General features: G+C 43.2%; 1 protein-coding gene across 3 annotated transcripts in view; it reads right to left on the bottom strand.

Moving 5' to 3' along the window:
* The window catches only part of LOC132835165 (E3 ubiquitin-protein ligase RNF167-like), a 128,575-nt gene that overhangs the window by 66,953 nt on the left and 35,165 nt on the right, over positions 1-26,457 (bottom strand). For all 3 annotated transcript variants that reach the window (XM_060854503.1, XM_060854504.1, XM_060854505.1), the window contains one exon: positions 25,861-25,954. In XM_060854503.1, coding sequence (XP_060710486.1) covers positions 25,861-25,954 — 94 coding nt within the window. The remainder of the gene's footprint in view (positions 1-25,860; positions 25,955-26,457) is intronic.

Here is a 26,457-nt window from a genome sequence, read left to right as displayed (position 1 = left end):
CCAGGTCCATAAGCTTCACAGAACTCTGCATCTCTCACCATTTTGTTTTTAATCTTTCTTGCCAAAATGCACAATTTCAAATTTCTGCAGATATGGGGCCCAAACCTGTTCATAATATTCTAAATGCAATCTGACCAGAGCCTTATACAGCCTCAGCAGTACATCCCAGTTCTCGTATTCTAGCCCTTTCAAAATGATTGCTAAAATTATATTTGCATTCCTAACTGAATACTGAATCTGCAGGTTAACCTCAAAAGAATCCTGAACTTGGACTCTTTAGTTTCTTTGTGCTTCAGACTTCCAAAACCTGTTTATAGAAAATAGTTTGCGCCTCTATTCTTCCTACCAAAGTGTATAACTTTGCACTTTTCCATATTGTATTCCATCTGCCACTTCTTTGTCCACTCTCCTAGCCAGTCCAAGTCTTTCTACAACCTCTCCACTTCTTCAATGCTACCGGCCTCCCTACCTCTGAGTCACCTGCTTAACAACTCTTCCCTCAGTTCTTTAATCTAGATTGTTAGTCTAACATGAATAGTTGAGATTCCTGCCGAATTCGATTAATCACCAGTTGCTATCCTGAAAAAGGCCCCTACATCCTCACGCTCTGTATTCTGCCAGTCAGTCAATACTTTATCCCTGCTAATACCTTGCCCCAGTACCATAGGCACTTGTCTTATTTAACAGCCTCACGTAGGGCACCCAGTCAAAAGCCTTCAACGAATGCAAATAGATCACATTCACCGATTCTCTTTCGTCTAACTTGCTCAAAGAATTCGAACAGATTTGTCAGACATGACTCCCCTTGACAAAGCCTTACAATATCATGCACTTCTAAGTACTCCGTAACCTTGACCTTAATAATGGACTCTAAAATCTTATCAATAACTGAAGTCAGGCTAACTGGCCTATCATCTTCTGCCTCTCTCTTAAAAAGGGGTGATATATATTCATTGTTTTCTAGCCCCCGGTACCCTCCCTGACTCCAGTGATTCCTGAAAGATCACCACTGATGCCTCACAACCACCTTAGTTAAGTCCTTCAGAACTCTGGTCTGGATAGTTTATTCTCTTTCAGACTTTTCAGCTTTACCTGCATCTTCACCTTAGTGATGGCCTCTACACTCACCTCCATCCCCTGGTTCTGGTATGCTACTGATGTCTTCCATCATGAAAACTGATGCAAAGTACTTATTCAGTTTTTCTGCCATTTCTTTGTTCTCCATCACTGCTTCACCAGTCTCATTGTCCAGTGTACCAATGTTCACTATAGCCTCTCTCCTACCTTTCAATACATCTAAAAACAATTGCAATTTTCTTTTATAGTACTAACACTCTAACCCTCACATTACATCTTCCCCCAACCCAAGTGCATTTTTAGTTATCCTCTGCTGGTTTTTAAAGGCCTTTTTAAGGCTCTGGCTTCTCACTAATCTTCACCACAGTGTATGCATTTCTTCCCCCAACTTCTCATGTCAGCTATGATCGCCTTGTCCTTCCTTGAGCATGTTTCTTTACCTTTAGGGTAAACGTCAGCTGTGCCTTCCAAATTGTCCCCTGATACCTGCGCCATTGCTGCTCCATGATCTTCCCTATTAGGCTTTTAATAACCTCTGGCTGGTTCCTCCCTCATGCCTTTGTAGTTTAGATTAGATTCCCTACAGTGTGGAAATTGGTCCTTTGGCCCAACCAGTCCACATCGACCCTCCGAAGAGTAACCCACCCAGCCCCATTTCCCTCTAATTAGTGCACCTAACACTACGGGCAATTTAGCAATGTCAATTCACCTGCCTTGCACATCTTTGGACTGTGGGAGGAAACCGGAGCACCCGGAGGAAACCCACGCAGACACGGGGAGAACGTGCAAACTCCAAACAGACAGTCACCCGAGGCTGGAATCGAACCTGGGACCCTGCTGCTGTGAGGCAGCACTGCTAACCACTGAGCCACAGTGCCGCCTCAGTTACCTGCACTTAAATGCATCTCTTGAACGCTGCTCCATAAAACCATTTCATTCCACGAATTCCTCTTCTTGGGATTCACTACAAACTGGATATTCCCAATCCACCCACACAGTGAAGATTCCCATGATTATTGTAATAGCGCCTTTCTCACATACCTTTTCTACACCTGATTGATTTCCTACCCCACATCCTGACAACTGTTAGGGGACTTTTTTCCATTGCAGTTCCTCAACTCTACTGAAACAGATTCTAAATCTTTTGACACTACATTGCTTCTTGCTAGTGATTCAAGTTCATTTCTTACTAACCAGGCAACTGTGACTCTCTGCCCGACCGTTGCTACAATGCATATTTTTGGATATCTACTTTGATCTCATTACAGTCTATGTGATGCCCACAACATTATACCTACTGATTTCAATCTTCTCTACATGCTCATTTAGCTGGATATGTATACAGGGTGCATTTAAGTAGAATATCCACAGTCCTGGGTTGACTGAACCCCTTCTCATAGGTGTCCTATTATCTGTTGGGGCTGAAGTTAGATATCTGACCCTTTCTATACAATGTTCTTTTACTGTTTGGGAATCTTTAATAACCTTTCCTGAGCCCTTCCCATTTAACTAAAGTCCTTGTGATCACCCTGTTTAGCCTTTCGACCAGGATCCTGGCTCATGATCAAGTTAGGTCCCAATATTGACATCAGTGCCCATGAAATGGATCCTCTCTTTCCCACACCACTCTTTGAGCCACGTTTACTTCCCTAAGCTTCTTATCTCTAAGCCAATTTGCATGTGGCTCAGGTAGTATTCCAGAGATTACAACCTTTGAAGTCCTGTTAAACTGGTTTTTAATTACTGATATTTCTCAAACATGGCCTCTTGCTTACTCTTGCCTGTTGTTGGAACAATGGAACACAACAAGTTGATCCCTTCTCTCTTCAATATCCTTTCAAGCTGGCTCAAGATATCCTTCATCTTGGCACCAAGTAGGCAACAGACCACACAGGACTCTCAATCCTGCTCACCAAGGATGCTGTGCCCCCATTCGTAGAATCCTATACTACTATCCCTTTTTTATGTTCACACCCAGCCCCCCTCCGCCTGAATGGCTTCCTGAACCCATACTGCAGTGGTCAGTTTGCCTATTGTCCTCACAAGCTCTTTCCTCATTCACGCAGGCAACAAATACCTCTTTTCTGTTGGGAAAGGTCAAGAGCAGAAGTTCCTCCAATCCTACATGCCATATAGGAACTTTCAAGATTCCCAGTGATAAAGGAACCAACTTCAGAATAGTGAATAGCTTGGATGTAATTTAAAATTACAATCCTGGATGCTTAGATGGATTTGTTTAATTTGGCTGTCAGCATATACATTGTCTCAGAACAACAGCAAGGAAGTGGAAAACATTTAATAATGATGGTTGTGGTACACACAATTGTAAGACATAGAATTTATAGCAAAAGTTTACTGTGTGATATAACTGAAGTTATACATTGAATAATATCTTGATTGTTTGTTGAGCCTCTCATCTGTTAGAATGACCATGATAGTTTCATTTCTTTCATGTGCAAATCACAAAACTTTTTTTAAACAGTTACATTCTCAGGTTAATTGTAACGACTGGTGTCAGCACAGATAAGATGTTAAGAGGTTGAAGGTATTAGCCCCCTGTGTTCTCTGTCTGTGCCATAATGTTTAGACTGATTCTAATCTAAAAAGTGAGTTAATAGAGTCTTACATGGATTCATGCAGTTTTTGAGCAAAGTACAATGTAACTCTGCAAGTACAAATTCACCCCACAAACGGGTGAATGTGTGTGTCTTACAACCACCTGATGAAGGAGTGTTGCTCCGAAAGCTAGTGCTTCCAAATAAACCAGTTGGACTATAACCTGGTGTTTGTGATTTTTAACTTTGTACACCCCAGTCCAACACCAGCATTTCCAATTCATTTAATAATGGAGAACTGTAGGAGGATTTACAATGCATTTGCAGTCTGATTGAGACACAATGAGGACATTGCATCAACTCTGCTAATGGGTAAGCAAAATGTTGTAATTAGATACAATTAGCCAACATCAACTGTTCATTACCAGTACCCGCAGTTCAAACTGTCATTTACAAACATTTGAACTAGGAACAGGGTTAGGCCATTTGGAGATTTCATTTCAAACAATATGAGAAAGAGTTCCTGGTGAAGCATGGAGTTTAGTTTATATCAGGAGAGTTTTGAGAGTGTAAAGCATAATTGTGCATTAGGCGTTCATATTTAAGTTCTGGAACTTCTGGGGAATGTTTGGGGTAACACACAAAACTTTGGGGAGATAACAGCTTTTCAGTTTTAGTAGGACAGTAGGAGAGACAGTTCAGAAAAGATTTACCAGGATGTTGCTGGGTTTGAGGATTTGGGTTACAAGGAGAGGCTGGGACTTCCTTCAATGGAGAGTAGGAGGTTGAAGGATGACCTTATAGAGGTGTACAAGCTCAGGAGAGACATAGATAAGGTGAAAAGCAAAAGTCTTTTCCCTAGGGTGGGAGTGTTCAAAACAAGGGGGCATATTTTTAAGGTGAGAGAACAATTTAAAAGGGAATTGAGAAGCAACTTTTTCCACAAAACAGGATAGTTCCTATGTGGAATAACTGCCAAAGTGGCAGACATAGGTATGGTTACAACATTTGAAAGCTATTTGGACAGGTACATGTATAAGAAAGGTTTAGTGGGATATGGGCCAAACGCAGGCAGGTGGGACCTGGGTCGGCATGGATGAGTTGGATTGAAAAATCATACAGCAAGGAAACAGGCCCTACATCTAGGTTTGAGCCTGCTCTGACATTTAGTAAGGTCATGGATGATCTGATTATAACCATAACTCCACACACCTGCTGACACCCAATAACCTCCGCTTTATGTTTAACAAGAAACTATCCAGTGCCGCCTTCAAAATATTCAAAGACTCTGCTTCCACCACCTTTTGAGGAAGAGAATTCTAAATAGTTTGTGAGAAGATTTGTAACTCGGGTGCTCGTTGTTGTGGTTCTATTCGCCAAGCTGGGAATTTGTGTTGCAGACGTTTCGTCCCCTGTCTAGGTGACATCCTCAGTGCTTGGGAGCCTCCTGTGAAGCGCTTCTGTGATGTTTCCTCCGGCATTTATGGTGATTTGTATCTGCCGCTTCCGGTTGTCAGTTCCAGCTGTCCGCTGCAGTGGCCGGTATATTGGGTCCAGGTCGATGTGCTTATTGATTGAATCTGTGGATGAGTGCCATGCCTCTAGGAATTCCCTGGCTGTTCTGTTTGGCTTGTCCTATAATAGTAGTGTTGTCCTAGTTGAACTCATGTTGCTTGTCATCTGATACCCAGTATGAGCATAATCAAAGTAGTGTACAAAATCCCATGCAAGGACTGCACAAAACACTACATAGGACAAACAGGAAGACAGCTAACGATCTGCATCCATGAACACCAACTAGCCACGAAACGACATGACCAGCTATCCTTAGTAGCCACACACGCAGAAGACAAGCAACATGAGTTCGACTGGGACAACACTACTATTATAGGACAAGTCAAACAGAGAACAGCCAGGGAATTCCTAGAGGCATGGCACTCATCCATAGATTCAACGTAGATAATTGGGATGCCTTCTGGGGAAGGTGGGACCTGTACAAGAAGGACGGGTTGCATCTGAACTGGAAGGAGACCAATGTCCTGGGTGGAAGGTTTGCTCGAGTAGTTTGAGGGGGTTTAAACTAGTATGGCAGGGGGGTGGGAACCTGAGCTGCATACCGGAGGTGAGAGTTGATGCAGGTGAGGCAATAGCAAGAGGTAGACCAGCTAGTGGGAAGGATTTTCCTGGGAAGGAACCAAGGGATCAGTTAAAGTGTGTTTGCTTTAATGCAAGGAGTATCAGGAATAAAAGTGATGATCTTACAGCATGGATCAGTACCTGGTGCTATGATATTCTGGCCATAACAAAGACATGGGTTTCTCAGGGGCAGGAATGGTTGCTGGATGTTCCAGGGTTTAGAGCATTTAAAAAAGAATAGGGAGGGGGGAAAAAGAGGAGGTGTAGCACTACTAATCAGAGAGGGTACCACAGCTACAGAAGTTACTATTGTCGAGGAAGATCTGCCTACCGAGTCAGTATGGGTGGCTCTGGCCCGAAACGTCGAATTTCCTGTTCCTTGGATGCTGCCTGACCTGCTGTGCTTTAACCAGCAACACATTTTCAGCTGGAAATTAGGAACAGCAAGGGAGCAGTCACTTCGTTAGGGGTTTGCTACAGGCCCCCCAATAGCAGCAGGGAGATGGAAGAAATCATAGGTCGGCAGATTTTGGAAACGACTGGACATAGTAGGACTGCTGTAATGGGTGACTTTAACTTTCCCAATATTAATTGAAACCTCCATCGAACAGAAGATTTGAATAGAGCTGTTTTTGTAAGGTGTGTTCAGGAGGGTTTCCTAACTCAGTACGTTGACAGGCCGACAAGGGGAGAGGCCATTCTAGACTTGGTGCTCGGAAACGAGCCAGGGCAGGTATCAGATCTTGTGGTGGGAGACCATTTTGGTGATAGTGACCACAACTGCCTCACATTCTACATAACTATGGAGAAGGAGAGGATTAGGCAAAATGGGAGAATATTTAATTGGGGAAGAGGAAACTATGATGCAATTAGACATGAGTTAGGAAGCATGGATTGGGAGCAATTGTTCCATGGTAAAGGCACTATAGACATGTGGAGACTGTTTAAGGAACAGTTGTTGCGAGTGATGAATAAATATGTCCCTCTGAGACAGGCAAGAAGTGGTAAGATAACGGAACCTTGGATGACGAGAGTGGTGGAGCTTCTCGTCAAAAAGAAGAAGGTAGCTTACATAAGGTGGAGGAAGCTGGGGTCAAGCTCAGCTCTACAGGATTACAGGCAGGCGAGGAAGGAGCTCAAAAATGGTCTGAGGAGAGCCAGGAGGGGACACGAGAAAGGCTTGGCAGAACGGATTAGGGAGAACACAAAGGCATTTTACACTTATGTGAGGAATAAGAGAATGGTCAAAGAAATAGTAGGGCCGATCAGGGATAGCAAAGGGAATTTGTGTGTGGAGTCTGAGGAGGTAGGGGAAGCCCTAAATAAGTTTTTTGCTTCCGTCTTTATGAAAGTAACGAACTTTGTAGTGAATGAAACCTTTGAAGAGCAGATGTGCATGCTGGAATGGATAGAGATAGAGGAAGCTGATGTGCTGAAAATGTTGTCAAACATTAAAATTGACAAGTCCCCAGGCCCGGACCAGATTTGTCCTCGGCTGCTTTGGGAATCAAGAAATGCAATTGCTTCGCCACTTGTGAAGATCTTTGCATCCTCACTCTCCACTGGAGTCGTACCTGAGGACTGGAGAGAGGCAAATGTAATTCCTCTCTTCAAGAAAGGAAATAGGGAAATCCCCGGCAATTACAGACCAGTAAGTCTCACGTCTGTCGTCTGCAAGGTGTTAGAAAGGATTCTGAGGGATAGGATTTATGACCATCTGGAAGAGCAGGGCTTGATTAAATGCAGTCAACACGGCTTTGTGAGGGGCAGGTCATGCCTCACAAACATTATTGAGTTCTTTGAGGATGTGACTAGAAAAGTTGATGAGGGTCGAGCTGTGGATGTGATGTATATGGACTTCAGCAAGGCATTTGGTAAGGTTCCCCATGGTAGGTTCATTCAGAAGGTCAGGAGGAATGGGATACAGGGGAACTTAGCTGTCTGGATACAGAATTGGCTGGTCAACAGAAGACAGCAAGTGGTAGTAGAAGGAAAATATTCTGCCTGGAAGTCTGTGGTGAGTGGTGTTCCACAGGGCTCTGTCCTTGGGCCTCTACTGTTTGTAATTTTTATTAATGACTTGGATGAGGGGATTGAAGGATGGGTCAGCAAGTTTGCAGACGACACAAAGGTTGGAGGTGCCGTTGACAGTATAGAGGGCTGTTGTAGGCTGCAGCGGGACATTGACAGGATGCAGAGATGGGCTGAGAGGTGGCAGATGGAGTTCAACCTAGATAAATGCAAGGTGATGCATTTTGGAAGGTCGAATTTGAAAGCTGAGTACAGGATTAAGGATAAGATTCTTGGCAGTGCGGAGGAACAGAGGGATCTTGGTGTGCAGGTACATAGATCCTTTAAAATGGCCACTCAAGTGGACTGGGTTGTTAAGAAAGCATATGGCTTTCATTAACAGGGGGATTGAGTTTAAGAGTCGTGAGATCTTGTTGCAGCTCTATAAAACTTTGGTTAGACTGCACTTGGAATACTGCGTCCAGTTCTGGTCGCCCTATTATAGGAAAGATGTGGATGCTTTGGAGAGGGTTCAGAGGAGGTTTACCAGGATGCTGCCTGGACTGGAGGGCTTATCTTATGAAGAGAGGTTGACTGAGCTCGGACATTTTTCATTGGAGAAAAGGAGGAGGAGAAGGGACCTAATTGAGGTATACAAGATAATGAGAGGCATAGATAGAGTCGATAGCCAGAGACTATTTCCCAGGGCAGAAATGACTAACATGAGGAGTCATAATTTTAAGCTGGTTGGAGGAAAGTATAGAGGGGATGTCAGAGGTGGGTTCTTTACACAGAGAGTTGAGAGCATGGAATGCATTGCCAAGAGCAGTTGTGGAAGCGAGGTCATTGGGGACATTTAAGAGACTCCTGGACATACATATGGTCACAGAAATGTGAGGGTGCATACATGAGGATCAGTGGTCGGCACAACATGGTGGGCTGAAGGGCCTGTTCTGTGCTGTACTGTTCTATGTTATTGAATGATGAGCAGGCACATTCTATTCCAAATTTTGCATGGACATATGACATTTCAGGGATTTTGGAATACTTTTGGGGACTACTACTGCACTCCCCCTCAGATTCTTGCTGCACATCTGTTCAGTTTTATTCCTTTGTAAATTTTCTGTTACAGTTTGACAGAATGAACTGTGTTCTAGGCCATTTCAGAATCAACCACATTGCTACGTTTACACGTGTAAGTTAGGATGCAGCAGGAAGGTCCCAATCTCTTCAGGGTTGGGTCCCATTACTCGGAGCAGCAAGGTCTCCTTAATACAAAGTTGGGGATTGCCGACAGTACTGGCTTTTGGTGAGGTATTAAGAGAGCGTGGAGGTGTGGGGAGAATATCTGACACGCCCTGTGGCTGCTGGGCTGAGACTAGAATTTGTATTTCATGATCAGATGCCCTGCAGAAAAGTATTGTCTCTAGAAGAGTAAGGGGGCGGTCAGGCAAATGTAACTGTTTCCTGCAGGTATCGAAAAGGAGAATCATTTGAAGTGGATGAGACTGTGTTAGAAGCAAGTGGAAGGCATACAACTGTTTAACAATGTCTATTAGGGCAGAATATTGAGAACTTCGGCAAAACAAGGATTAAATGCTCTGTATTGGTTGCATTATACTCAGCTTTCAGTCACCATTCAGAGAGAGGAACTGAGTTTGCAGAGCTCTGTTGCAAAGCAAGAAACAAAGCATCTTAACCACTTCCTTTCCACCAGAGGGTGCAACAGGGGAAGGAGAAGTAAACACTTCCTGTTTTTTTTAAAAAGTCATGGGGAAGCTGAATTCAAGAGAGACAGAAATGACTGCAACCCCAAGTTACAGGGAACTGGAAAGGACTGATAAATGAGTTTAAAATATTCTCTAAACTCATGAGTTTTCAACATCCTTTTACTCCTCAGTCTGCACACAAATGAAGCTCACTGGGACAGGATGCAACACAAATATCTCCAACCTCAATGGAGGTTTTTAGCATGCCAATGTAAAAGATTAAGCTGCAGCATTTGCAACAATCTTCAGTTAGAGTGCCGACTTTATTACGATTTTCCACAGTGTGGAAACAGGCCCTTCGGCCCAACCAGTCTACACCGACCCTCCAAAAAGTAACCCACCCAAACCCATTTCCCTCTGACTAATGCACCTAAAACTATGGGTAATTTAGCATGGCCAATTCACCTAACCTGCACATCTTTGGGCTGTGGGAGGAAACTGGAAGACCCGGAGGAAACCCACGCAGACAAGGGGAGAACGTGCAAACTCCACACAGACAGTCACCTGAGGCTGGAATTGAACCTGGGACCCTAGTGCTGTGAGGCAGCAGTGCTAACCACTGAGCCACTGTGCTGCCCCAGTGCTGTGCCAACTTGATGCTTCGTTTTGGCCAACTCTGGAGATTCCCAGAATGTTGGTCTTTAGCCAATTCAATTCACTCCACTCTATTGATAAAGATTTGACTGAGGCACTGGATACATCACCATCACGGAACTTACTAAATCTCCTTCCTCACTTTTCTCAGAAGCCTTCAAGAAGAGTAATATTCTGACAACTTTTAGAATTTCACCTCTTCTTCCTCCTTTCCCACTCCTCTTATCGCCATTTGATATGTTTTTATTCCTTGTGTATTTGTAAGCAACCTCTCATTCCTAAAACGTATAATGCTGAAATCATCCTGAGCTCATGAGTGCAAAATGGAACAAACAACAATCAGCCACAGATCGTAGCAAGCAGCAATACTTGAGGATGACACTCCTTCCAGAGCGCAATCACGGGCGGAGAAGCTATTCAGTAGCCTTTTCTGTATTCCCGGAATAATGTGCTGGATAATTCTACTGGGTGTTGTCAAGTCCTGAAGATGCTTAGTATTCAATGACAAGAAACTGGAATTCCTGGGATATAAGGCAATGTATAAGACAGACATCTTTATAAAACAGAATTACAGGACATCAAACCAGCCGGTGTCTTGCACCTGCCCTACATTACCTCAGTAATAAAAGCCATACTGGCGAACTAAATTATAGGATGTTGAATGCTGCTGTAAACAACCTCCACGGTCTGTATTTTTGCTTTTGACTTTCCCAACATGAAAATGCTTCACTTTATTGTAGCACTGAACCACACTGAAGCATAAGGCTAAGCCCTTTGCTCGAATTAGCTGACTTCATTGGGAGCCTGAAGCAGATTAATTTTCACTGGCCAAAGAAAGCAATGGGTACTGGTTACTATGAAAACGAGTAGGACACACCACACTTGTTCGAAACACGTGGTGCTGGAAAATCCTGATGAAGAGCTTATGCTGGACTCTCCTGCTCCTTGGATGCTGCCTGATCGGCTGTGCTTTTCCAGCACCACACTTTTCGACACTGATTTCCAGCATCTGCAGTCCTCACTTTCTCCATACCACACATGCTGGAAGGACCACACTTCACCCCCACCCCAAAGCCATGCAATGTAGATATCAGCATTCCTCATTGCTTTGAACTATATCCAGACAGCAACTGCTGTAAAAGTAAATCTGGTTTAGCAATTGTGATTAAAAGCTTCGTATGAATATGTTAAAGAAAGATCGCAATTCATACCATAATGTTCAATTCCTCGAGCTACTTCACAGCCAATAAAATGTTTTTAAATCATAATCGCTCAGCAATTTTAAAACATGGCAGCCAATTTGTGTATAGCAAGATCCCACGGGCCGAAATGTGAAGAAGAATAAATAATCTGTTCTGGCAAAATTGGACAAGAGATAAATCCTCTCCCCAGGTCAGCATGGAGAGTTTCATTACTCTTTCTTAAAAAAAAGTGATTGTTGGATCTTTTACATCCACCTGAAAAGGAATGGTAATGAATGAGAGAAAGGTGTCCATGGTGGTACTAAGGATATGGGCAAAGTGAGAAATGAGGTCTTGCATCAAGACTTCAGGGAGCTAGGCAGTAGATTCCAAAGCAGGACTTCAATGGTTGTAATCTCTGGATTACCCCTGGTGTCATGTGCTAGCGAGTTTAGAAATAGGAAAATAGCACAGATGAATGCGTGATTCAAGAATTGACGCAAAAGGGTGGGTTTCAGATTCCTGGATCACTGGGTTTGTGCTTGGGGAAGGTGGGATATGCAAAAACGGAATAGATTGTACCTGAACCAGGCTGGGACCAACATCCTTGCAGGTGGATTTGCTAGTTCTATTGGAAAGATTTTAAACTAGTCTGGCAGGAGGAAGGGACCCAATATTAATCAAACAGAGACATATGATGCCACAGCGAAGGAAGCAAGTCACAGATAGTTGAACTATGTTGAAAGTCAAGAGAGTAATGTAAGGCTGAGTGGTCTTTAATGCTAGGAGTGTTATAGGCAAGACTGATGAGTTAATGGCACAGACTGACACATGGAAATTTGATATTGCTGCCAACACTTCCTCATTCCTGATGAAGGGTTTTGCCCGAAACATTGATTCTCCTGCTCCTTGGATGTTGCCTGACCTGCTGTGCTTTTCCAGCACCACTCTAATCTCCAGCATCTGCAGTACCCACCTCCACCATCACAGAAATATGGTTGAGGGAAGGGCTGGACCAGCAACTCAATATTCCAGGGTAAAATATCTTTATGCAAGATAGAGGAGGGTGTAAAATGATTGGGGGTGGTGTAGCACTGTTAACTAAACAGTCAACTACTGCAATAAAGAGAATGGATATCTTTGAAGGGTCTTCAAACCGGGCTCTCCAGGTATAACTTAGAAATATTAAGGGGCCATCTACTTTACTCAGTGGGAAAGAGAGGAGCAAATATGAAGAGAGTTCACAAAGGTTTGTAAGGGTAATAATATTAGGGGATTTCAATTTTCCCAACATAGGTTGGGACACTCATAGTGCAAAGAGCTGAGAGGTGACAGATTTCATGGCTACATCCAGGGAAGTTTTTGAATCAATTTGTACGAGGCCCAACAAGGGACAGTGCAGTGCTGGATCTGGTTCTGGGGAATGAAGTTGGATGAAGACCACAGCGTTTGATGTGGCAGTGGGGGAACATTTAGGTGAAAGCAACCTCAATATGGCACGGTTCAAATGTGTAATGGACAAGGAAAAAGATGGCCTGCTGAAAATAGCTTTGGATTGGGGGAAGCAGATTTTATTAAACTAAAACAGGATCTGGCCACATTAGACTGGGAACAGCTCCATGCAGATAATCGACAACAGAGCAATGAGGGGCATTCATAAAGGAGCTGGCAGCACGGTGCCTCGGTGGTTAGCACTGTTGCTTCTAAAGTGCCAGGGACCCAGGTTGGATTCCCAACTCAGGCATCTGTCTGTGTGGAGTTTGCATATTCTCTGCGTGGGTTTCCTCTTGGTGCTCCGGTTTCCTCCCACAGTCCAAAGATGTGCAGGTTAGGTGAAATGGCCTTGCTAAATTGCCGAGTTAATCAGGGATGTGTAGGTTAGGTCTGGGGTAAACATAGACTAGTAGGGAAATGGGTCTGGGTGGGTTACTCTTTGGGGGGTTGGTGTGGATTTGTTGGGCCGAAGGGTCTGTTTCCACACTGTAGGGATTCTATAAAACAAGAGTATAGGTCCAACTTGTATCCTTTACAGGGAAATGTAGCAACAAAAAGTTTAGAAAATCCAGGATGTCAAGGACAATAGAGGACTGAATAAGCAAGAGCAGTAGGGCTTTCAGCAAGCCAATGAGAATGACAATGACAATAAGAAGAGGGACAATTAATACAGGTTTGAATGGGTTATATCTGAATGCATGCAGTATAAGGAATAAGGTAAATTAACTTGTGGGGCAGATCGAAATTGGCTGGTATGACGTGGTGAGCATCAGGGAGACATGGCTGCAAGCAGATCAGGATTGAGAGCCGAATATTCAAGGATATACACCCTATGGAAAAGAGGGCAGAGGGGATGAGGTTGCCTTATTAATAAGAAATGAAGTTAAATAAATAGTGAAAAAACAAAGTCAGATGGTGTAGAACCTGTGTGGGGAGAATTGAGGAACCGCAAAGATTAAAAAAAAGTTGGAATTATACATAGGCCTCCAAACAGGAGTCAGGAGCTGGAGTGCAAGATACACCAGGAGATAGAAAAGATGTGCAGGAAAGGCAAAGTTATAGCGTTCACAGGGGATTTCAATATGCAAGTGGATTGAGAAAATCAGGTTGGTAGTGGATTGCAAGAAAATGAATTTGTGGAACATCTACGAGATGGCTTTTTTGGAGCAATTTGTGGTGGAGCCATTAGGGAACAGGCAATACTGGATTTAGTGTTGTGCAATGGGGCAGAATTGATAAGGGAGCTTAAGGTGAAGGAACCCTTAGGAGGCAGTGATCATAATAGGGCTGAATTTACTCTAACATTTTTGAGAGAGAGAAGACTGAATCAGAGGTAAAGGCATTACAGCTGAATAAAAGCAACTGAAGTGGGAGATGGCATGGGGCAGGGTGACACTATGTTGGCCACTTGACACAAGATGGCTGCCAGACCACAAAATGGAGAGCGACAGCAGAGCAAACACATACTGCCTCGGGTCACCAGAATGCCAGCACAATGCACTCACAAGCTAGTTGATTAGTTTAAGGCGGGTGGGGGAGAGAATGCACATGAGTATGTATACTGCCCACTGAAGTGCTTGGGTCCAGAAACACCTTTGATAGAAATGCTAACAGTTTGGTATGGATTCAATACAGAGTGCTAATAGCCAGGGCTGCAGTAATCCTCCTTCAGAGGAAGAGCGATTAGCACCCATTACTACAGCAATGGATTTCCATGCAGATATTGGAATTGACAATGTCTGCACTGAAACTGACAACAACTGTGCTGAAATTAACAAAGGCTGCGCGGAAACTGATAATGACTACATTGAAACTATCAACGATTCTGCAATGTTTACAACAAATAAACTATGTTACAGAGACAATAACCTCATCAATGACCTATTATTCCACAAAACGTATCAAGGTACCTTGACATGTGCTCCGGGTTGAGAGATGAATCGCAGTTCACCACTGTGTTGTTGGTGTCATTCTCTCCCTGGAGCTCCAGTACTTCCTTGTACTTTAAACTCTGTCATTGAACCCAGACTCTGGCTCAGAGGCTGGCGATTTTCCCCACAACACAACTACAGAGGCATGAGGGAGGAGCTGAGTAGAATTGACCGGAAGAGGAGCCCAGCAGGCAAGACAATGGAAGAGCAAAGAGAGGAGTTTCTAGGAGTAATTCAGGAGGAACAGTAGACATTCATCCCAAGGTACAGGGAGGATAAGGCAACCATGGCTGACTAGGGACATCAGGGCACAGCATGTAAGCAAAAGAGAAAGCATATAATATGGCAAAGGGCAGTGGGAAACCAGAGGATTAGGAAGCTTACAAAGACTAATAACGGGTAACAACAAAAAAAAGGAAGGAGATGATTAAATATGAGGGTAAACTTGCCAGTAATAGGGTGTGGGTTTGCTCGCTGAGCTGTAGGTTTGATATCCAGACGTCTCATTACCTGGCTAGGTAACATCATCAGTGGCGATCTCCAAGTGAAGCGATGCTGTTGTCTCCTGCTTTCTATTTATATCTTTCTCCTGGATGGGGTTCCTGGGGTTTGTGGCGATGTCATTTCCTGTTCGTTTCTGAGGGGTTGATAGATGGTATCTAGATCTATGTGTTTGTTTATGGCATTGTGGTTGGAGTGCCAGGCCTCTAGGAATTCTCTGGCATGTCTTTGCTTAGCCTGTCCCAGGATAGATGTGTTGTCCCAGCCAAAATGGTGGGTTTTTTCCATCCGTGTGTAGGGCTACAAGGGACAGGCTAAGCAAAGACATGCCAGAGAATTCCTAGAGGCCTGGCACTCCAACCACAACGCCATAAACAAACACATAGATCTAGATGCCATCTATCAACCCCTCAGAAAACGAACAGGAAATGACATCACCACAAACCCCAGGAACCCCATCCAGGAGAAAGATATAAATAGAAAGCAGGAGACAACAGCTTCGCTTCACTTGGAGGTCGCCACTGATAATGTTACCGAGGCAGGTAATGAAACGTCTGGATATCAAACCTACAGCTCAGCGAGCAAACCTACACCCTAAACCTCAACCTGAGCTACAAACCTTCACAAACCTTGCCAGTAATATAAATAAAGATTGTAAGTTTCTTTTGATATCTCAAGGGCAAAAGAGGGGCAAAAAGTACATTGGGTCATTGAAAATGATGCTGGAGAGATAACAATTGGGAACAAGGAAATGTCTGAGGAAGTCAACAATTACTTTGCATCAGTCTTCAAGGTGGAAGACACAGGTAATATCCCAAAAATTCAAGAGTGAGGGGGCAGAGATAATAAGGTGGCCATCACCAAGGAAAGGGTGCAAGAAAAACTGAATAGCTTGAAGGTAGATATATCACCTGGACCAGATGGACTCCACCCCAGAGTTCTAAGAGAGATCGTTGAACAGATCATAGAGGTGTTAGTGATAATCTTTCAGGAATTGCTAGAATCAGGGAGTGTCCCACAGGACTGGAGAATTGTTAATGTGACACCACTGTTTAAAAAGGGAGTAAGACAAAAGATGGAATATTACAGATCGATTAGCCTAACTTTGGTCATGGGTAAGATCCTGGAATCCATTGTGAAGGATGAGATTTCAGAATACTTGGAAACACGATAAAATAGGGCAAAGTCGACATGGTTTCATCAAGGGGAGGTCATGCCTGACAAATCTGCTAGAATCCTCTGAGGAAGTAATAAGCTGGTTAGACTAAGGAGAGTCAATGGATGTTATCTACCTGGACTTCAAGAAGGCCTTTGACAAGGTATCGCACAGGAGGCTACTGAGTAAGGCCCATGGTGTCAGAGCCAAGATGCCAGCATGGAAAGAAGTTTGGCTGTCTGGCATAAAGCAGAGATTGGGGATAAAAGGGTCCTTCTCAGGGTGACAGCTGGTGACAAGTGGTGTTCCGCAAGGCTCACTGTTGGGACCCCAATTTTTCACTTTATACATTAATGATCAAGATGAAGGAACTGAGGACATTCTGGCTAAGTTTGCAGATGATACAAGATAGGTAGAGAGACAGGTAGCACTGAAGAGGCAGGAAGGCTACAGAAGAATTTGGACAGGTCAGGAGAGTGGGCAAAGTGACAGATAGAGTACAATGTAGAAAATGTGAGCTCATGCACTTTGGTAGGAAGATTAAGAGACATGGACTATTTTCTAAATGGGGAGAAAACTCAGAAGTCTGAAGTGCAAAAAACTCTTGTCCAGGATTTTCTCGAGGTAAACCTGCAGGTTGAGTCAATAGTTAGGAAGACAAATGCGATGGTGGCATATACTTTGAGAGGAGTTGAATATAGAAGCCAGGATATACTTTTGAGGCTCTGTAAGGGTCTGGTCAGACTACATTTGGAGTGTTGTGCATTGTTTTGGGCCCCATATCTCAGGAAGGATGCACTGGTCCAGGAGCAGATTCAGAGGAGGTTCATGAGAATGGTCCCAGGAATAAAAAGCCTAACATATGAGGAACATTTGAGGACTCTGGGTCTATACCCAGAGTTTAGAAGGATGAGGGGGATTTAATTGAAACATAGAGAATACTGAATGGTCTGGACAGAGTAGATTTTGAGAAGATGTTTCCATTGGTAAGAGAGATTAGGACTCGAAGACACAGCCTTAGAGTAAAGGGAAGACCCTTTGGAATGGAGATGAGGAGAAACTTCTTCAGCCAGAGAGTGGAATTCATTGTCACAGAAGGCTGTGGAGGCCAGGTCACTGAGTGTACTTAAGACTGAGATAGATAGGTCCCTTAGTATCAAGGGGATCAAGGGTTATGGGGGAAAACGGGAGAATGTGTTTGAGAAACTTATCAGCCACGATTGAAAGGCACAGCAGGCCCGATGGGCTTAAGTCCAAAGGAAGCAATTCAGCTGCAGCCCTGGAGGGATACAGAAAGTGCAGGAGAAGACCTAAGAAAGCAATTAGAAGAGCAAAAAGGGGCATGGAAAAAAAGACTTGTAAAACGGGATTAGGGAGAATCCCAAGGTATTTTATAAAAGCATCAAAAGGAATAGGTTAACCAGGAAGACAGTAGGGCCCGTTTGGGACCATGTGTGCAAACAGTATGTGAAGCCGCAGGACATTGTAAGGGTATTGGATGAGTACTTCCCTTCACTTTGGAAAAGGATGACGGAGGTATGGAATTCAGGAAAAGGGGCCGTCAGAAACTTGCCCAGTTTGACAGAGGAAATGGGGAGGAATTGGAGACTCTGTCAGGCTGAAAAACAGAACAATGACCTGGCCTGGATTCATTAGATTAGTGTGAAAACAGGCCCTTCAGCTCAACCAGGCCATGCCGACCCTCCGAAGAGTAACCCACCCAGACCCATTTCCCTCTGACTAATGTACCTAACACTACGGGCAATTTAGCATGGCCAATTCACCTGACCTGCACATCTTTGGAGTGTGGGAGGAAACTGGAACATCTGGAGGAAACCCACGCAGACACGGGGAGAATGTGCAAACTCCACACAGAGGCTGGAATCGAACCTGGGACCCTGGTGGTGTGAGGCAGCAATGCTAACCACTGAGCCACTGTGCAGCCCAGCCCCTGGATGAAATGCATCCAGGCTGCTGGGGCAGGTGAGGCAGGAAATTGCAGGGGCTCTGAGGATGGCAAATGTGGTTCCATTTTATAAGAAAGGTAGTGGAGGTGAAGCAGGAACTTACAGACTGATGAGTCTCAAGTCAGCTGCAGGGAAACTATTAGAGAAAATTCTGAAGGAACGCATTAATACCCACTTGGAAAAGGCACAGGCTAATTAAGGATAATAAGTTTAGCTTTGTCGGAGGAAGGTCATGCCAAATAAATCTTTCAGAGTTTTTTTGAAAATATGATTCAAGTGTATGGATGAGGGAAACACAGTTGATGTAGTTTATAGGGTTTTAGCAAAGCTTTTGACAAGAACACACATGATATATTAATTGAGAAAGTTAAAGCACATGGAATTGAGGGCAACTTGGCAAGATTGATCAGAAACTGGCTCAGTAATAGGATTCCTGAAGAAGGGCTCATGCCCAAAACGTCGATTCTCCTGCTCTTTGGATGCTGCCTGACCTGCTGCGCTTTTCCAGCAACAGATTTTCAGCTCTGATCTCCAGCATCTGCAGTCCTCACTTTCTCCTCAGAGGGCGGCACGGTGGCACAGTGGTTAGCACTGCTGCCTCACAGCGCCAGGGACCTGGGTTCAATTCCTGCCTCAGGCGACTGACTGTGTGGAGTTTGCACGTTCTCCCCGTGTCTGCGTGGGTTTCCTCCGGGTGCTCCGGTTTCCTCCCACACTCCAAAGATGTGCGGGTCAGATGAATTGGCCATGCTAAATTGCCCGTAGTGTTAGGTAAGGGGTATATGTTGGGGTATGGGTGGGTTGCGCTTCGGCGGGTCGGTGTGGACTTGTTGGGCCGAAGGGCCTGTTTCCACACTGTAAGTAATCTAATCTAATTTAATAGAACACAAAGGGTAGTGGTAGAAGGCTGTTCGAGTGACTGAAGGTTAGTATCCAGCAAGGTATTGGGTCACTATTCGATAGTGAATCTATCCAATATTGGATCCTTATTGTTTGATTAGATTAGACTACTTCCAATGTGGAAACAGGCCCTTCGGCCCAACAAGTCCAAGCTGACCTGCTGAACCACACCCAACCAGACCCATTCCCCTACATTTACCCCTGCACCTAACACTACGGGCAATTTAGCATTGTCAATTCACCTAACCTGCACATTTTTGGACTGTGGGAGGAAACCGGAGCACCCGGAGGAAACCCACGCAGACATGGGGAGAACATGCAAACTCCACACAGTCAGTTGCCTGAGGTGGGAATTGAACCCGGGTCTCTGGCGCTGTGAGGCAGCAGTGCTAACCACTGTGCCACCGTGCCGCCTGTTTGTTATGCAGTTAAATGATATAAATAAAAATGTGGGGAATATGTTAAGTAAATTTGCAGACAACACCAAGATTGGTGGAGTAGTTAATAGTGAAGGAAGATATTGATGGGTTGGTCAAATAGCCAGATCAGTGGCAGAGGGTTATTAACAGAGTGTGATGTGATGCACTTTGGAAGAAGAAACAAAATGAGGGAATATTTAATGAATGGCAGGGCACTGGGCAGCTTAAAGGAACAGAGGGACCTTGGGGTAATTAATTATTCACTGATCCTTGAAGTCAGCAGAGCAGAGGACTAGGATAGTTAAGAGGGCATATGGGACACTTGTTTTCATCAGTTGTGGTGTGGAGTATAAGAGCAGGGAGGTAATGTTGGAGGTGTACTGAGTGCTGTTGAGGCCACAACTGGAGTACTGTTTCCAGTTCTGATCACGTCACTATAGAATGCATTAGCACTGGTGGGAATACAGAGAAGGTTTACCAGGAAGTTGCCTGGGATGGAGAAATTGATCTATAAAGGGAGACAAGATAAGCTTGGATTGTTTCCTTTAGAGAAGGGAGGACAAAGCGGAACATGATTGAGGTGTATAAGATTATAAGGTATATGAATAAAGTGAGAGGGAGCAGCTGTTCTCCTTGTTGGAGGGGTCAATCATGAGAGGGCATAATTTTGGGTCGGGGCAGGAGATTCAGAGAGGATTGGGGAAAATCTGAAATGGTGAGAACCTGAAATGCACTGCTTGGGAATGTAGTAGAGGACAGAAATCTTACAACCTTTGTAAGTATCTCAAATACCATAACATTCAAGGAAAATCAACAGGAGTAGAATGTTGGGATTAGAGCACTTTTTGTGGTAGATATGTTGCAGCAGACCCAAAGGGCCAATGGGCCTTTTCTGCACTTCTATCAATCTACCAATTTAATGTTTCATACCCTTGATGGTCCAACAATGCTTGACAATCCTACTTTGAACTAGGACTTGAATCCATTTGACACAATAGCATGAATGCTACCCACTGTGCCACTGCTGATATGGCTTTAATATGAAAAATTGAAAACATTTGCACAACTAAGCCTTACTAATGGACCAACACTACAACAGGGACTTTCACCTATTAAACCAAATCAGTTATCTACCACCTAATTTTATACTTGAGCTCAATTTCCCGCTCTCAAACTCGACTTTAACCTCACTTTGCAGAATGTAATTAGTGGGAAGTGAGCATGCTGATGCAAACAGGAAGCGCCTGTACTGATAACTACCTTCACCACAACCACTCGCCTGACATACTGATACTCAGGTTTTGAAAGTAAACTTTGCACATCAGTAGCTGAGTCTGCTAGTGAGTCAAATAGCTATAAAGTTTCCATGCTAAAAAAAAGTTTCCATTCAGTACCAATTCAGCACCTTTTCTTCTCGTTTTGAATGACAGTCTAGAGATCCTTCCACCACAATGAACGTTTCTTCAGCAATATTTTTAAACTCTATGCTTTACGTTCTGACAAAGTTTATTGTTAAAACTTATCTTTATTTTTAGTTATCTTGTCATTTTCTCCTGAAGGTTTCACGATACTGGTCCTATTGACAGTGCTGCTCACTTGTCCTCTCCCTCAGTTGTCTTTTTTTAAAATTCATTCCTGGGAAGAGGGTGCTGCTGGCTATGTAGCATTTATTGCCCAGCCCTTATTGTCCATAGGACAGTTAAGAGTCAACCACATTGCTGTGGGTCTGGAGTCACGTGCAGGCTAGACCAGGTAAGGATGACAGTTTCCTTCCCTGAAGGACATTAATGACCCAGATGGGTTTTTCTGACCATCTGCAATGGATTCATGGTCATCATCAGATTTTTATTTCCAGATATTTATTGAATTCCATGACCTGCCGAGGCAGGATCCAAACCCAGATTCCCAGAATGTTACCTGGGTCTCTGGATTAACAGTCCAGCGATAATATCATGAGGCCATCTCCTCCCCTAAACCTTGATAATTAATGAGTATCGTCGGGCTATTCCAACAGCTGAATCTCACTTTATTGTCTTTCACTATAACACACACGTCTTTTTCAGGATAGGAGAAAGTTTTTAAGTCAGGTCACAAAGCCAATGATATTTGCACCAACTGCAATTTTAGCACAGATCAGTTAACATGGAACAGACCAGGTTACAAACGTGGGATCTGGAGAACTCAACTGCCTGTTTTTCATGTAGGAATATTCTGAAGCTTGACAGGTCAGGTCAGCAATGATACAGCACAAATGCATGTGTAGATAAAGCACACAAGGCAGCTACTAGAATGTAACATAGGAGGAAGAGTAGGCCGTTCTGCCCATCGAGCTGCATACATACTTTCTGAGAAGTGTGACTGCACTGGAGATTATGCAGAGGAGGTTTATAAGAAAAGTTCCAGGGATGAGAAACTTCAGTTATGAAAATACATTGCATAAGTTGAAACTTCTATCCTTGGAGAAGTTTAAAAGGGAACTTGATAAATTTTTAACAAGAAGTTTGTGATAACAGAGAGAAATGGTTTCCATTTGTAAAACAGAAAGCACAGACTTTAAATAATTTGCAAAAGGAGTGACAGTAAAGTGTGAAAACTAAACTTCTGACCACTGCACCTAGAAGTGTGGAGGAGGCAGGTTCAAGCAAAGCAATGAAGAGGACATTAAATGATTTTATAGCAATAATATATAAGCCCACAACAAAAGGACAGGAGAATGGCTCCAAGTCACAATGCTCGTTTGGACAGAAGGTGTAGACATGGCAAGATAGCCTCTTTCTAGACCATAACAATTCTGTGATTCCAACATAGTTGAAAGTTCAGACTTGAAATATGAATTACTTCTTCTGGAAATCCCTTTTCCACCACATTTCCTCTTTTAGTTATGGATAGGTAGAGCACTATAAACTACTACAGCTCAGCAATGCTATTGAAGTGTTATGTCATGTTTTTTTTCCCTAGCTATAATTACAGTCCTTCCCTTTCACTGGCTATAAACAATAATAAAATGTGACAATTGCTTGAGACTGACATTTCAACCTGGCTTCTGTGGGGGGAGAGTCACATAATTAGAGCAGAAACGACTGGTTAATCAATAATAAAGTTATATAACATACACAGTTTTCAAAAGTTCTCTAGTATGTAAATGAATGGTGAGTGCATTTCCAAGTGTTTGCTGCCACAACTTCAGGCTCTAAGAAGAAATGACCAACAGCCTTAATGATTTTTAGCAAACCAACAATCTTCAAAACTATTTAACTCTACAGGGCAGCTTTGAAAAAAGTAAACACTTTAATAATTAAAATTTTTCCACCACACCTTCTCAGCATATTTGCAGAGTGGGTGTCTCTATCCCTAATCAATGCTGTGTTAACAGATATTTAGCAGGCCTTGAATCTGGCTTCTGGGCCTGTGCTCTGAGGAGGAGGAGTCACCTCAGGTTTGGGCTTTGGTTCAACTACAGTGAACTATAGCTTTTGCCCAGGTTGCACTGGCATCACAGATGATCATATTCCTCCAACATGAATAGCATACTGACAGACACTCCCTGTCTATGCTCATAGCCCAATTTACGCAAGTATTAGAATTGCCACTCATTGAGCCAACTCTGGTAAGAGTCAGCACATTCTGAATTAAGAGGAAGTAACAAGAAAAAGAGAGGTCAGTCTCCTTGACTCAGGTCATAGCTGGTCACTCACTCACTAATCCTATGTAAACATATTTTTATAATGGGGAATTCTTGTAGGACAAAACAAAAGCTTAAAAAATTCCTAGTAACGAAAAGCAGCCGGTGTGGGAGCAGCACAGACAGCGTCACAGGATCATGTTCGTTTTGGAGGCCATGCTGTATAATGCGGGAGCTCCACCTACAGTCAGCTTTCAACACTGCTCTCCCCAAACCGGAATTTCAACAATTGGTTTAATTAAAATCCTGCAAAACACAAGTTTGAACAAGATGGCAGGATAACTGGATCCTCTTTAATAACTCTTGCTGGAGAAGCATCTAACTTTCCCTCTACAGAGTTTAAAAAAAGCCAAAGTGTTAACAAACAGGATAATTGGAGCAGATAATCCCAGTCCATTGTACAAAATGAACTTGGAATATAACCTGCTTTCTGAGGCAGTTGTAGTAGGAGTGGTTAAGAAATTACCTTGGATATAGCTGACTTACTCCAAGGTAATGATCTGGCAGAGTAAAGGTTATAGCTTCACCCATAAACATGGGAAGGCTGAATGAGATTTTTAAAAAAAACATGGAACAGTTACAAGAACAAGTTTTAATCATTTTCCATCGTGTGTAGTGGCCAGTGCATCACCATCACCAGAATCCAAACTAACTCCAGAATCAGACCTAAGAGCAGATAAACCTTTTCTTAAGAATGAAGGTAGTTCAGAAGTAGCATTTGGAAAGTCTTTGTAACTTGACGTTCAGAAAGCAGATCTGGAGTGAAGTTAGTTAGTACAGGCAGCTCACAGCGAGGCTGAGGGTGAATGAATTCCAGGGTGTTACCCCTTTAAAAAACAGTTGGAAATGGAGACACTCTGACAGACTTGTGGGTAAAGAATGGATGCAGAGTTGTACTAATCAAAATATTGTAAGGAGACACGGTAACATATGAAAGTTCTATAGCAGGGCATGTAGGAATTCTGAAAACCCAAGTGCTAATAAGCAGATATTTTGCCTGGTCAAGACTTTGTAACAGTACTGTACAACATGTCATGAATGTCAGGTAGTAGGAAACCACAACATGTAATCAAATCAACGCTTTCAATACTCTTATCAATGTCTGAAGAATCAGTTCAATATAAGTAGATTGCATCAGATGATTACCCAAGGATACATGGAAATATTTCCAGAGGACAATTCCAGCTAAGTGGAAAGATTTATTCGGTTATACCTGGCATTTGAGCCATACATTCACATCTTGAACCTTATTTACCCTACTCAAGTAATATTACTTACTCGGGTTTGCTTTGTAATTTTGCCTTTAGTTGCTTGTATCCCTTCAACAGAACCTCCCCTCTAATTCTATGTTGCTGGTTTCAATGTGGTCCCTGACCACTGGTTCTTCCCCCTCCCATCTCAAGTTCTTCTCGAGTACACTGTAGATATCCAAATCATGCTCAGTTGCAGAGAACATATCTATTAAAACCATCAACTTGATAGAAGATGCTCTTTGTCTGCCTGAAACTTAGGGGTATTCTGATGCAAAGGGTTGACCACAACCAAGTACTGAAGACTGGTATACACCAAGGTGCAGTATGACGTACTGGGATATGTACTAAAGCCTGATGCACCTAGTGCAAATGTTTGCTGAGGCAGAACCCACTGTGTAAGACTAAAGTGCATTGAGGGGTTTGTAATCATATAAAATCTCTTTAACTGTATATGCTGTAAATAGAAATTTTAATAGTAAGCATAAAAAAGTATCTCAGAATGCCACGTATTGTACTGAAAGAAACTGGCTTGCTTTCCACTTTATGTAATATCAACATTGAAAAATTATCGAACCTATGCTAATAACTTTTATTAAAAGTATATGTTCTGGGGTGAAAAGAGCCTCACAGGTCAGGCAGCTTGAAAACTATCAATGTCAGAGTGTGGTGACACATGCTGGAAAGTGGATTTCTACAGCTTTTGATACTGTTGCATCAAATATAGCATTGTCCCTCCAAGAACAGGCTCCTTGAACAACAGAAAGAAATTATCTTTGGAAATGCACACAATCACAATTTAGAACCTAACTGAAAGTGGGGTAAATTTCATGCAGACAACCGGGTGAGATCACACTGGGGTGTGGGATATGTTGTTGATGGAGTATCCATGAGACATGATTTGGAGATGCTGGTGTTGGACTGGGGTGTACACAGTTACAAACCTGATGACGGAGCGTGCTCCGAAAGCTAGTGCTTTCGATTAAACCTGTTGGACTATAACCTGGTGTTTGTGATTTGTAACCATGAGACACACAGGCAAGAGGCAGGGTCAATGCACCCCCTGGTGGACATGCAGTCACACAACACTAGCCACTCAACTGGCTTCTCACTAATCAGGTTCTTAACTTGGTTCTAGCTCAGTGCTTTTTGCCAATTCTCAAAGATGTGAAATGCCAATGTGAACCTTTCTATTCTCACAGAATATGGGTCAGGTGTAATAGTCGCAGTGCCCCTACCTTTGTTGAATTTATGGACTGGAATTTTCTTCAGCTGCTCTTTTGACAGTCGGCTTGTCCGGATTCTGCGCCGATACTGCACACATCTCACTATCTACAACACACAAAATAAAGTGAGACCTCAGGCCAAAGGTGAAGTAGGAATTCATCATCTGATGCTGTTAAACTCTGGCACAAGACCAAATCTTTTTTTCACAGCTTGAGACAATTGTCCCTACAACAAACAAACGGCTTTTCAACAATAGTGAAACACTCCAAGGTGATCTCACCTAGTTACCTTTACAAATTTACCTCACTTTTTGTTTAGTTCTAAGTTGTGATCATAGAAGCATGAATCAGCAAAGTTGGAAATCAAACTAAAAAAGGAAAAATGTTGAAGGTGACCAAAACTAAGGGAAGGAAGTTTAAAGCAGAGTCTTAGAGGAGGATAGGGAGTTTCCTTTTATTCTTTCTTAGGATGTGGGCATTGCTGGCGGGTCAACATCTATTGCCCATCATTAATTACCCAGAGAACAGTGAAGAATCAACAACATTGCTGCAGATTTGGAGTCATGATTAGGCCAGATCAGATAAAGATGGAAGATTTCCCTCCCAGAT

This window comes from Hemiscyllium ocellatum, chromosome 44, assembly GCF_020745735.1.
Source record: "Hemiscyllium ocellatum isolate sHemOce1 chromosome 44, sHemOce1.pat.X.cur, whole genome shotgun sequence".
In the NCBI taxonomy this organism is placed as follows: Eukaryota; Metazoa; Chordata; class Chondrichthyes; order Orectolobiformes; family Hemiscylliidae; genus Hemiscyllium; species Hemiscyllium ocellatum.
Note: the sequence above shows the minus strand (reverse complement) of the source record. Positions and strands in the feature narration are given on the sequence as shown.